Below are 14,610 nucleotides of genomic sequence, written 5' to 3'. Positions count from 1 at the left end.
ATACCCAGTCCTGCCCTTGATACTCTTCCTTTTTAGTTTTATGTATATGTGTGTATTTAAGTGTATAATTAACATCTTGTTCACATGATTTAAATGTGGCTAATTCCATTCAAATAGAATGTGATTTCTCTCCATGCAATTGAAGAATCTGGGCTTTTTGCAGTGGTGGGATGGGAGCTCTTTAAACTCTGCAGAAAAAGGAATTGTACTTTTTACTGGAGGATCTGCGGGGATGCACATTCTTGAATGTGTGGCTGTCCATCTTCTTTGCATGGCTGTGCATTTTCTGCAGAGGGAGGGCAGATCGATGCAGATTTGCACAGGAGAGTTAAGATAATTAAGTGTACATGAGAATGTGTTAAAATCAACATCAGTTATGTGTAGACTAGTCCTAAGAGTAACCATTTGATCATAGTAGCAGCATTGCAGTGAGGAAGCTTAAGCCAAATATAAAATAGGGCTTTAATAAATTGATAGTATTTTCTTTTCACTAAACTACCACACTGGATTGATTTAGTGTTTTCTCCCAAATTTTCTTTGGTAGCCTACTTCTCATCTCACAACTTACTGGCCTTTTCCCTTTTCTTTCTTTTCTTTTCACCATTCCACTCTATTATTGTCTCCCCTCTGCCTTAATTTTAGGCTTCCTTTCTCCATTCAGGTTATTAGATTCTCTAGTCCACTGTATTCTACTTCCTGCCAAGAGCTGACAGGTAATGAAAGTGTCTGTTGTCTAGACACTTCATTTGAATTGTGTGCCTAGTTTGATCTGTAATTTATTCAAGATATATTCTGTATCACCTCCCAGACCACAAGATTGCAGATGATCAATTTGCCTATCCTACATATTTTGCCCTTTTTCCTGAGCAATTAGAATGTTAATGAGCTTGACATAACTACACTGGTATCAAGGAGTGTTCACATGAAACAGGCATTAGTCAGTTTTTCACTATTATTATTATTATTAACCTTTATTTATATAGCGCTATGCATGTGAGTACACACATGCAGTCCCAAATGTAAGTGTATACAGTGCACTCTTGCTTTATGCAGGGGCTCGTGCATGCGACGGCACACGCCCCATTGCTTCCAATGGGACGCACCACCCCTTCCTCCCCGCGCGGCTTTTGCAATATGCTGAAAGCCATGTAAAGCGCACTCGTGTATGACACGGGCGCACTGTATTATCATAATTATTTTCCAAACTTTACTGTAGATGTGTTCTAATCTGAGCTGGCACTGACTGTAATTCCCGGCCTCTGCAAGACTTTAAATGGTACAAAAAGGTGACACACATTATTGAGATAAATTAAGCTTGATTGGTAGCAAATTGATGCAGCATTCTACAGCAGAGGAAGGGATCACAACTTTTTATCTCTAGCAACCTTTACAGCAAGTAGTAGAAGTGGCCCTGAATCAACAAATTTCACTGAAACCATCCCAATCCCAACACTGGCTGGAAATGGGTTGTTTGGGTTGAGGTTCATCCCCTGCGGGTGAGAAGATGGATCCCCAGAGTTATATAGGATGGAACCAAACAACGAAAATGGACTTACGTAGCTGTGACTTACCTCCTTTCTTCATAGATATGAAAACAGTACAAATTGCCAAGAGGGAGGCTCTCTGCCCTGTTCACTTCCCAGGTGTCTATATATCCCTGAAATGAGGCTAAGACTTACACTATCTAGCAGGGTCTATTAAACACAAAATCATACAAAATATGCCACTGGATATATCTGTTAACATGTTGCCATGATGCTGATAAGGACTCTAGAACCACTCCTGGTATGATGGCAAGCCCCATTCACTAATCATGTGTGAACCAATTACTCTGTACATTTTGAAAAATGCCCTCAGGCATAAACAGTGTTGATGCAGAACTTGCAATAGTCCAGTCTAGATACAGCTTGAAGCTGAGATTTGAATTTCAGCATGGCTTAACTTGTCACAAGAAATTCTTAATTTACTAGTAACATAACCTCACAATGCAGAAGACAGGTACAAACTTGTATGGGTATGATCTTAACTCAGACAGTGATGTCAGGCCTAGGGAAACAGACTGCAAGATCTTCTAACTAGAAATAGATGGTTCACTTTTTGTTTCTGTAGACCACCTAAGGAGGAGGTAGCAGTCAAGTTACCTGTTGTAAAATTATTGAATGAAGCTGTCTATACAACTTCATTCTATATAACTAATTCTTAAGATTTCCATGATAATAATTTGAAGCCACATTCATCTGCTAACTGAGAATTTAGCAACAACATCCCTTCATTGTTTTCAGTAGGAAACAAGAAAAAATTATTTTGTACTCTGGGAACCATGAAGTTACCCTCCTCTTTGAAATATGTCACCCTCACAAGTTGGTTAACTCAAGGAACTAAACATAATATAGGAAAATGTTTGTTCCTACACTCTTGACTGCATTGCAACAATGTTTTTGGGACAATTATAGAGCGGAGAGCATGAAGTACACTGTATAATCATTGTCACTCAATTTGGACCTACCTGCAATGATTTATTTTTTCTTTGTCACAAACTTGTGATGAAATTACATCTCATGAATGAGATTACTTCACTGGTGCAAAAAGAAATGTTTTAATTATTTTAAAGTTAACTTCAAAGCACACTTAAGAGGCATTTTATCAAGTTTCATGCCATTTATCTCAATGGGTTTTACAAAAAGAGATAACCAAAGGCAGGTAGCGATAAGTCACTTTTTGAAACATTGTAATAACTACACATTAAATGCAGTGAGTAAATGAAGCAAATTATTTTTAAACTAATTGGTGAATCTCTGGAACACCTCCACTTAGTTCTTTAGTATTGATACTGCTGCATCCCCTCACTTTCTCACCTGTAAACAGAAGAAAGAATGCTAGGGACTGCTTTATCCACTTCTTTGGATGTACCTGACAACAGCAAAAGGAAGATTGGAAGTTTCAAGAGCAGCTCCACTGCAGGGAAACCCAAGCAGTAGTAGATGCTAAGGGACTCCGGTTGATAGGCGGCGGCTTACTGAGGCAACCTGGCTAGTACCTTCCTAAATTTTAGAGCCTGTCCCTCATGGCTAGCGGCTCAGGGGGGACTGGTGGTAACTTCACTGTTGCACCAGATCATCAATACATCCTTGAGGGATGGGCAATTTCCATCAAGCTTAAAATTGGCCACAGTAAAACCTTTGCTTAAAAAGCCCTCCCTTGACTCCCTGATGCATAATAATTATCGGCCAGTTTCGCTACTGCCATTTCTGGGGAAGGTGATCGAGAGGGCGGTTGCAATCCAGCTTCAATCGATCTTGGATGAAACGGATTATCTAGACCCATTTCAAACCGGCTTTTGGGCGGGCTACGGGGTTGATACTGCTATGGTCGCCTTGGTCGATGACCTCCGTCTGGGCATTGACAGGGGTAGCGTGTCCCTGTTAGTGCTTTTGGACATCTCAGCGGCTTTCGATACCATAGACCATGGTATCCTTCTGGAGCGCCTGTCAGAGGTGGGAATTGGGGGCACTGCGCTCCAGTGGTTCCGATCCTACCTCTCTGGGAGGTTCCAGATGGTGCAGCTGGGAGACGTGTGCTCCGATAAGAGGGCCCTTACATCTGGGGTCCCTCAAGGAGCCATTCTGTCTCCCATGCTTTTCAACATTTACATGAAACCGCTGGGAGAGATCATCCGGAGACATGGGGCGTGGGGTTATCAGTACGCTGATGACACCCAAATAGTCTTCTCTATGTCTCCGACTGATGCAGTGACCGGGGATGGCATCTCTCCTCTCGTGGCCTGTCTGGAGTCGGTAATGGGCTGGATGAGGGAAAACAGACTCAGCCTGAATCCAGAGAAAACGGAGGTGCTCGTGATAGGTTCTCCTGGCCCGGGGCTGGCGGTGGTTCCACCTGTCCTGAACGGGATCACGCTTCCTGTGAAGGACTCAGTACGCAGTCTGGGGGTGCTCCTGGACTCGTCGCTCCACCTTACATCTCAGGTGGATGCGACGGTCAGGAGCACCTGTTATCAGCTTCGGCTGATACGCCAGCTGCGTCCCTACCTGAGCCAGAGGGACCTTGAAACCGTAGTACATGCTCTGATAACCTCTCGCTTGGACTTCTGTAACGTGCTCTACATGGGGCAACCCTTGTACCATACCCGGAAGCTGCAACTAGTGCAGAATATGGCAGCCCGACTGGTCACTGGCACATCCAGGGCCAGGCATATAACACCAGTGCTTAAGGATTTGCACTGGCTGCCTATTCGCTTCCGGGCGCAATACAAGGTGTTTGTTATTACCTATAAAGCCCTAAATGGCTTGGGCCCAGGGTACCTTGAGGACCGCCTCTCTCCATACAATCCGCCCCGCACACTCAGAACATCTGGGCAGCAACTGTTAAGGGTTCCAGGGGCCAGATTAGTCTCCACCTCTAGGAAGGCCTTTACCACCTCGGCCCCCAACCTCTGGAACTCTCTGCCCATTGAGCTCCGCTCAGCCACCTCCCTGGCCCAGTTTAAAAAGGGGCTGAAGACTTTATTCAAGCAGGCATACCCCTGATGTGCACCCCGAACAACTCAACCCTCTTCTCTTCGTCAGCATGGCAAGCTGGCTGGAGTTGTTTTATTGTTATTTTAATTGAATGTATATTTTATAGTGTGTATTATTGTATTGTGTTGTATTGTGAAATGTTGTACACCGCCCTGATTTTGTAGAAGGGCGGTATATTAATAAAGCTTTTATTATTATTTATTTATTATTATTATCTATTCCAGTGGTTCTCAACCTTTGGGCCTCCAGATGTTTTGGACTTCAATTCCCAGAAGTCCCAGTTAATATGCTCAAGAATGCTGGGAGTTGAAGTCTCAAATATCTAGAGAACCAAAGGTTGAGGATCACTGATCTATTCAATTTGTCTGTGCTCCAGCACAATGTATTCCTAGTCCACATTTTAAGCACAGCTAGCAAGAAATGGAAATCTTTCTTCCCAAAGCCATACTTTTAGGCAATTTGTGTAAATTGATCTCCATCTTTTCAGGCTTGGTTTAAAAACGGAAAGGATATTAACAAAACTAATGGATAGTCTTATTCCCAAAAATATACAACACTTTTTCTAGCTATGGTTTCACTTTCTGCTTGCAAGCCCTCAGGAGCTCAACAGTAAGAGACAAGGAAGTCTGAAGATATAGCTAATGGCTTCTGAATACAGTGGTGCCTCGGGTTACGAAATTAATTCGTTCCGCGGCCGCTTTCGTAACCCGAAAAGCCTTCGTAAGCCGAATTGCCATAGGCGCTAATGGGGAAAAGCCGCGATTCCGTGCGAAAAAGCCGAAAAAAGCACCAAAAGTTTTTTCGTAACCCGAAAAAACATTCGTAACCCGGAACAATGATTCCCTATGGGATTTTTTCGTATCCCGAAAATTTCGTAACCTGGGTATTTCGTATCCCGAGGTACCACTGTATAGGATAGGTGTGAGAAGATTTCAACTGTCAGCACTACAGATTTTATTACTTCACCGTGGTTTTCTAATTTACACAAGATACAACCTTACCATGTCAAGCTAAGTATAATCTATATTGACACAACTCTTCATCTCAGAGCAGCTTTCTCTAAGGAAGGGAAATTCCTATGTGATTTCCCCTTCAGGCAGTTTATCACACCTGCTTAAATTCATATGGAGTATTTGCTTTCCATGTACCTTCAGATCATTTTTTCAAAGGCAAATGCTTCACAAGTCCTTATCTTTTCAGTCTCAGAAACGCCTGATACACTGGAATCCAACTCTTTTTAAAGCAGAAGTAGCTAAAATTAACAATAATTAACAATATTTGTTAACAAAGATGAATACTTTGAGCCTACTTAGAACAGCAATCTGAAAAGAACTCAGTATGCACTTATGGCCTATGCTTTGTGGTAGAACTAAAATCATGACCCATTAATGCAATAGTGTCATCTTTCCAGGTAATACCACTATAAACTATTCCATGAAAGAGTTAATTCTTTAAAATAAAGTTATGAAAATTATAAAACTTACAGTTAATTTGACAATTTGCAAATGTCACACATTGTAATCTCTTTATGAAAAAACCAATAGTCAGAAGGAGAAAGAGAAACTTAACCAATTAGTTATACTGGGCAGCTATTTTAAAACACCTGCTGCTTAAGTATTTGAAGGTCTTCTGAAAGAAGGCAGGTTTGAACAACTAAACAGGAGAATAATGCAAGAGAAGAACATTTTTTCCACCAGAGGCCTATATAAAATGCACTGACTGTAGAGGATGTAATCAGGCAATTCAATCCAAGAGCTTTTGCTGCTTCCAAATAAATTATGGTTACCTCACAGAGTAGAATGAAATAAATTTCAGTTTAATCTAAGGCTTTTTCATGACACTCTAAGTTCACAATGAAATGAAAAACTGGAAAATTACTAAACTAAAGCCATAATTTACAGTGTTGCATGCAAAAGAAAAACGTCAATTTTTAAAATTATCCCTTTCTTAAAATCTTAAGCAGGCGTGCCCTGTACTATCATGTTATACTAGTTTTTCTTAGTGTATGTAAAAGGAAGAAAGAAAATATTGATAAATATCCATGAGATTTATTGAATATTTGCTGGAGTACAATCTGTGAAGAAGTATTGGTTTAATTCCTACAACCTCACTGACAGACATACTGAATGGTTTTCCAGCCTGGACTTGTTAGATATGAAAATATTAAGAACAGCATTTAGACAATGCCTAGTTTATTGGGGGGAAAGAAATTAAGCCTTCAGTCAGAGGCACCTTCCCTCTTTGAGGAGATTAATCAACACACTGCAGATGATTTTTATTGTCTCTTCAAAATTTGGTCTCATTAAAACTTGAAAATATTTCAAGTATTTTCTTGTGGAGTTTCAATACTAGACACCCTCTTAATTGAAGGTGTCCTTACTGGTTTGGTGTATGTGTAACTGCTACTTATACTTTCATCCCAAGCAGTTTAATCTTCAGTTTTTGCCTCCATCTCCTCAGCATCATCATCTCCATCTACTTCAGCATTCTCACGTTCCAATCTTTCCAATTGTCTTGCAAGCTCAGTTTCATCAGTATCAGTAACCACCTTGGGCTGAAAAGTCGCAAAAAGAAAAACAATAACTTTATTAACTTTTACATGTGACCCCAAAACCATTTAAACAGGTGTACTTGCATCAAAAAATGGCTTTGTACAGGCATTTAACCACTGCGCCATGAGGCCTCCAGTTACATAAATAACTAGTTATATAAATAACTAAATATTGACCCATGCCAGCCAAATACATTTATCAGTAAGTGTATACAGGTTGAGCCTCCCTTATCCAAAATGCTTGGGACCAGAAGTGTTTTGGATTTTGATTTGCACATACATGAGATATCTTGGAGATGGGACCCAAGTCTAAACATGAAATCCATTTATGTTTTATATATACCTTATAAACATAGCCTGAAGGTAATTTTAAAAATAATTTTTAATAATTTTGTGGACAGAATAAAATTTGTGCACACTGAACCATCAGAACAGAGGCTGGATGGCCATCTGTCAGGGGTGTTCTGATTGTGTTTTGATTGTGTGTATGGCAGGGGGTTGTACTGGATGGCCACTGTGGTTTCTTCCCACTCTATGATTCTATAATTCTATGAGAAAGCAAAGGTGTCACTATCCTATGAGGAGAGTTTTGAACTATTTTGGATTTCAGAATTCTGGATAAGGGAGAATCATCTTCTACAGTTATCAGCAGCAACCATAGGTAATCACAAGTGATTTTACTAAGAAAGAAAAGATTAGGTATCATGTCTATTTCCTCCAGCACATTTTCTGTCAAAGTTTCCAGTTCTGTTCTGGAACTCCGCTGGAGCAAGGAGTGCACTACCTACGTACTTCAATGGCTAAAACAGCAAGCTGAAATTAAATGGCCCCAGAGTCAGACAATTTATATTGCAAACCATTTTTGTTACATACTATTTCTTGGTCATCACAACTCCAATTCAGCTGAATATTTGGGAGGGGGGGATATGAGTGGAAATAGAAAAGGAAATTCTGACCTCTCATGTGCTTCACATAACTGTAATGCTTACTAAGGAGTGTAGATTTTCAAGGCAAAATGGCAATCCCTTAAGAGACAGGTTCTCAGCATCAAAGCTCACAGTAAACACTCAGATGGTGTAGAAAAGGAGTAAGAGGATATTAAGGATTACATCCAATGTCAAATGAACAGATTTCCATTTGCAGAATAGGATTTTCCCTTCCTCTCTTCTTGAGTGTGCCTCCAAATCTGCTCTGGAGGTTCCCCAGACTGCTGAAGCCAATATGGGGGACACATACAGGAGACTGGAGGAGGAAGAGGAACCTTTTCCATGGACAGTTGGGCATAGTTGGACACAACCCAATCCCCACAGTTTAGTGCACAACAAATCTTGAAATTTAGCGCTATTCAGTCAGGTGCTTATTTTCAATAAAAGCCTTACTAGCCCTGATCTGGATATTTCCAATACTGATACCTGTACTTTTTTTTGCCAGTTTTTATTTTCTTATCTCTCCCTCCTTCCTTCTTACACCCACTTCTCTTCATTTTCTTCAACTGAAATTTTTTCCTGCTGGTTGTCCTCAGAGCCTAAACTAGATCAGTCAGATCATTCATCCCTCACTTTGAAAACAACAACAACAACAAAAGTCTAAAACTCCTTTCCTGAAGTAAGAGTCTTGTGGGAAATACAAGAGAGCCAACCCCAGGAAAGCCAGCATAGCATAGTGGTTTGAGCACTGGACTATGATTCTGGAGACCAGGGTTCAAATCCCTGCTCTGCCATGGAAATTCTGTGGGTGACCTTGGACAAACTCCATTCTTTTAGCCTCAGAGCGAGGCAAAGGCAAGCCCCTCTCTTAACAAATCTTGCCAAGAAAAACCATGACAGGTTCACCCTAGGGTTGCCTTAATTCAGCAATGACTTGAAGACACACAACAACAATAAGGAAACATAGGACATAGTTGCACATGTGAACACAGTACTGTAGACTCCTCATTTAGGAGAATAAAAAATGCTTACCTCCATCTGCACATTGAAGACACCCCTCTTCTCTTCAATTTTTTCTTTAATGACAGCCATTGCTTGGCTGAGGACAGAAAGGCCTTCAGTTCTCTCCAGTGTTGTAGTGGTCATCACATACCGAGGAGGAGCTATCAAGTTTATCTACAAGAGGGGAAAGACAACATTACACTTACATTTAGAAATATGAAAGAAAAACAAGCTGTTGAATGGATTTAATTAAATCCCAAGCCACTGTAGGGAGCGATTACATTTATAGTATGTGCAGAAAATGCTACATGAAAATGCAACGTACACTATGCTATGACCTTAAAAAGAATTCCATATACATAAATAAAAGCCAAATGGCAGAATAACTTTAAAATTTGGCATCAAATACAAAATAGAAATTATAAAACAAAAATTGTCAAAGATATAAAAATATAACCAATTTATGACATTCTTCTAACAAACTAGCACAATAAAATTCTTTACTATTAAAAATTCTTTACTATTAAAATGCTTTTGCTATCTAGCTCTTATCTTAATAACAGGCAAAGCAAATTGTGCCACCATCTCAAAAATATATACTTTTTAAAGTATATATTTCCTACTGGATGAACAGTAGGAAAAGAGGCATGGAAAACTACGTATGACCATGATGGCAAGACTGTTGTATGGATAAAGATGGAAGAATTCAGTATTACCTACTGGGGGGGATGGTTACTAAAACTGAATGAACTAGGAGAAATAGATAAATTAAAGAAAATTTATGATATTTATAAAAGATTGGAAAGTTGAGGGATTTTTTTTGTGAAAAAAATAACATAACATGATAACCATTGGTTTGGAGATTTTGCTAATTTGGGTTATCAGAAGAAGTATACAATGTAGTTTTACTGAGAGAGGTAAAGTTAAAGGGTAAATTCCAGCTAAATTGACTGTTTTCAAAGTTATAACCACATTCCTTCCCACATCATCTTAGCTGATCTATCCATTCAATTAATGTAGATGAGTAAGTGAAAAAGAAAAAAAGATATTACCCAACTGTCCAATTTGATTAGGAAACTGGGAAAGTTATTTTCAAAGAATTCCAGAACACACGAACTTAAGAAATGCCACTTACTTTGATGGGCATGCTCTCTGTAGAACAGCTCAGACCAGCCCTCAGAGCTTCTTTCACTGCATCAATACCCTCATAGCCATAACAGGCAACTTCAATATCTAGAGGGAACAGGATTATAGATTATTAAAATACATACAAAATATTATGAAAAAGACTCTAGTACAGTAGTTAAAATTTCCGATCATTCCACCACATTGTAATTTAAAGTACAGTACACACAACCAGAAATGGACAAACATTCTAGCAACTTTTTAAAGTTCATTCTATGTTGTGTTATTTCTTCCCTTCAACATAGTACATGTGCATGGCAAGCCATGCTTGGTTCAGTATCTGCCTAATGGTGTCAAATGGAAAGTGACATGAAAACCTCCCCCAAAGCAAAAGGCATATACTGTACAAAAATCAGCCATCCTTGCGCCTTCCTTACATTTCTTTACATAGCTCCTTAAATGTTTTACTTCCAGAAATAATAAATAATAAAATAAAAATAAAACTTTTATTTATACCTCAAAATTGTAATACATGCAGTTAAAACAATCAAAGCGGGCTTACAACAGTTAAAATAGTACATTCGTATATACAAATTATCCCCCCCCAAAAAAACAATATATGATTTAAAATTACATAACAATTAAAAACCAATAACAGTGGCAAAGTCATCACATATATGTGGTAGAATCACTACATGGCCAAGTAATTTATTCTAGAAAGGCCTGCTGAAAGAGATCCATCATGACAGCTGTCTAAGTTAGTGATTTGACGGATCTCGTCTGGCAGGCCATTCCACAGGCTGGGAGCTGTTGCACAGAAGGTCCCTCTGGGAAGTCATAGTCAGTCTGGTTTTTATAGGTTGCAATAAATTCTTCCCAGAGGACCTGAAAGTACAAGGGTGGATTATATGGAAGTAGGTGATCCCTTAGATAAGCTGGGACCAAGCCATGTAGGGCTTTTAAGGTAATAACCAACAACTTGTACTGTGCCCAAAAACTAATAGGCAGCCAGTGGAATTACTATAGTATTGGTGTTACATGGCCACTCCTGGATGTTCCAGTGCTGGATCAACCTGGCCGCCATATTCTGTACCAGTTGAAGTTTTCGGACTAGGCACAGGGGTAGCCCCATGTAGAGCGCATTGCAAAAATCAAGTCTTGAAGTTACCAGTGTGTGTACTACAGTTTCGAGGTCCCCTGGTTCCAGGAAAGGGCGCAGCTGATGTACCAGCCGAAGCTAGTAACAGGTGCTCTTGACCGTCGCATTCACCTGATTTCTCATATGAAACAACGAATCAAGAAGCACTCCCAGACTGCGAACACAGTCTTTTGAGTCGAATGTGAATCCCTCTAGGACTGGAGGTTGCAACCCGATACCTGGTTTGGCCCCCATGACCGTGATTACCTCTGTTTTGTCTGGATTCAGTTTGAGCTTGTTTCCCCTCATCCAGTCTCACAGTATAACAGCTTTATCTAACCAGAGCCACACACTATTGGGTAGATTTCTAGCCTTTGTCACCTCAATCACCTAGTCCCTTTCCACCATCCCAACCTGCACCATTATCTTCTTTCATCTATCCTTTCTCTGGGTGTTTTCTGTATTTTTATTTTATGAGGCCACCTGAATCAGTTGTTTCCTTCTCTCTAGCTCTAAGGCACTCTTGTGTTCCCCTGTTTATGACAATTGCATCTAATCTGCTACCTGCTAGAAGACCAAACGCTGGGAACAATGTCCTGTCAAGTTGTCAAGGTTTACAGAGTGGTAAGGAAAACTGACCCTTTCTAATGAGGTCCTGCAAGGTTTTTTTGACTCCCCATTTTCTTTCTAACTAGGAAAGGTGGCTTAAAACAAGTTATGCAGGGCAGGCAGGGAAGAGAAAAATGAGAAAGAGAATACTGGTATCTGTTTCTGCTTAAAAATCTTATGGGTTAACAGCAATTCTTTATATACATGAAATTCTTGAATTAGTCACACTTTGTTTTAGAAGATTAAGATTTATCATGGAGGTTGTAACACATGGCAGCAGTGCCTTACACATTCGAAAAGAAAAAAAGATTTCAGCTAACATGATGTAGTGGTCTGAGTGGTGGACTAGGACTCCAGGAAGCCAGGGTTCAAATTTCAGGCTCAGTCATAGAATCCTACTGGATGACTCTCTCAGCATCAGACAAAAGCAATGGCAAACCAGCTTTGAACAAATTTTGCCAAGAAAATGCAGTGTAAGTTTTGCCTTATACTTGCTTCCAGTGACAAATGGACTTGAATGCACACAAGGACATTGGCTGCTGTTCAAATCTCTGGAGGTGTCAGTATATACATATATAAAACAAATGAAGCAGCCCACATACATACTAGTGCCCCAGAATCAAGAATTTTTTTTAAAGGAAATATTGTAATCAAGGCCCATTCTGCACGGGCACCCTAGTATGTGCCGAGCACGTACTAGGGTTAGAAAGGGGCGTCCTTTCCGGAAGCCCCTAACCCTAGTATGTGCTCAGCGCGTACAAAATAGCGGCGCCCATTCTACATGGGCGCACAGCACTAATGATGCTACAAGTGCACCATTGGCACCTTGCGGTGTCATTAGCGCGCCGCAAGAAGCTGCATTTTGCAGCTTCTCTTTGCTGCGCGGAGGAGTCGTGCAGTTTGGCCGCTGAGGCTCCTCCACGCAGCAAATGAAGGTGCTTTTCAGAGCATCCTTTTGGGCAGTCTGTAAAGTGCCCAAGTTAAGATGAGATAATAAAGCTTGAGCTTTTTGTTTTAACCTGATGAGTCCTCAAACATTCCTCAGCACCACTAACTGATTAAACAGCAGACATGCCACCTACACTTTTGTGATTCATAACATGCAGGTGGTATTTGCCATGGTCTCAACTGATCTTACATATGACACAATTACTCCTAGCACTAATCTATTTCTTACAAAACAAGGTTTCGGGAACCCTCATCTTTCCCTAAAAGCAAGAATAGTTAAATCCAGACAGAGGTTGCTCCAATAACTCATAAACACAAATGCTTAAGGCAAGGAATGCAAAGCTTCACATAATTGTACAAGAAACCAGTCTAACAGCTTAGGTTTCTGGCCTCATCCAGCAATTGTAGAACAAATACTCTCTGAGCATTTGTAGAACATCTGGAATCAAAACTGATCCAACTTTAACACACTTAAATAATAGATCACCCAGGCTTCCCTGTTCCACCCTGTAGATATTCCTTCTCTATATGTTCATCAATTAAGATGTTGTTTCTGCTTTACAGCAGCCCAAAGATTTTTTAAAATGATGTATATTACAGATTATCTAAAGGATAACAATGTCATACTGTTTTTTCAAAAATATAATTAGACCCAAGAATGTAAAAACACAGGTGAGCAGATGCAACATCAAAAATATTAAGAAAAACAGCTAAAGTCCCCATGTCTCTGAAAACTGAATGTTTGTTTATTATCATCAAACACAATTATTCAAAAAGACAGAAGATTCTCTGTTTTCTAGAGGTCTAACTCATAGACCAATTAGATTTCTTCCACCTCAATTTACTGAGGAGGATATTATTTTTCCCACTTTCAACAACTATTCTGAAAATTTCAGCTCTGACATATACATCCAAAGAAACATTTCCTAATCAGGAGACATACTGGCCGAAACCTAGAGCAGACTAATGGACAGAGTAGAGTAATGACTCAGCAGGCAGAACTATGCTACACCTCTCCACTCAACACTTGCCCGACTCACCATTTAGCCGCTGCAGCCTGTGCTCAGCCATTAAGTGGCAAGTGGAAAAGGGTCTGGCTATGTTTACATAGTTAGAGGCTCCTCTGAGCCCGTTCTCCACTAGCAATGGTGGGGAGGGTCTTCAATGGACTAAATGGTGAGCCAGGAGGGAGCTTTATACATTGCAGATGGTGCAAGAAAACACCAACCTCCAAAACAACAACACATACACAAGCGTAAGGTGGACATGGACCTGTGTATTGCTAACAAGATGTTAGCCACTGAGTTCAGATGTCACAGTAAGCCAGAAGCCTTTAGTGTTTGGGCTTTGGGGAGAGAGATAGTATGCTGGTCCACACTGCTCTGTTGCTCCTGCTGCAAACAGGAGTAGCTAAAAAAAAACCCCACGGACCTTGTATCTGTGCCTTGTTTCTAATATCTGAACCCAAGTGTTCTGGCTGGCAAGCTAAGGTTTTGTGTGTCAAGGTGCCAAGTTTGAATGCCACCAAACAAGCAACTCACATTGAGAAAATCTGTAGATAGTGAGAGTGATCAGGCAGCACAAACAGCAATATATATTTTTCTAAATAAAGGGATATTTTAAAGTACAGCAGCTTATTGTGGCATTTGAACATGCCTGCTATTTCCAAATTACAGATCACAGGTTAGCAATTGAGTAGATATCAATGTAATCTACATCAACTTCAGATTTAACTTATAGCAAAGTATTTCTTTTTCATCAGGGGTGTGTTCTTGG

The 14,610-nt window shown here is 40.1% G+C and overlaps 1 protein-coding gene across 1 annotated transcript; it reads right to left on the bottom strand.

Moving 5' to 3' along the window:
* Positions 1-6,567: 6,567 nt before the first annotated feature.
* LOC121926448 (eukaryotic translation initiation factor 2 subunit 1-like) lies at positions 6,568-10,297 on the bottom strand. The gene is made up of 3 exons (XM_042459477.1): positions 10,150-10,297; positions 9,045-9,188; positions 6,568-7,089 (listed from the first exon to the last, which is right to left on the bottom strand). Exons 1-3 carry the CDS (start codon positions 10,159-10,161, stop codon positions 6,964-6,966), a joined length of 282 nt encoding a protein of 93 aa, XP_042315411.1. The 5' UTR covers positions 10,162-10,297; the 3' UTR covers positions 6,568-6,963.
* Positions 10,298-14,610: the final 4,313 nt, after the last annotated feature.

This window comes from Sceloporus undulatus, chromosome 1 (genome assembly GCF_019175285.1).
Source record: "Sceloporus undulatus isolate JIND9_A2432 ecotype Alabama chromosome 1, SceUnd_v1.1, whole genome shotgun sequence".
NCBI classification, from domain to species: domain Eukaryota; kingdom Metazoa; phylum Chordata; class Lepidosauria; order Squamata; family Phrynosomatidae; genus Sceloporus; species Sceloporus undulatus.
Note: the sequence above shows the minus strand (reverse complement) of the source record. Positions and strands in the feature narration are given on the sequence as shown.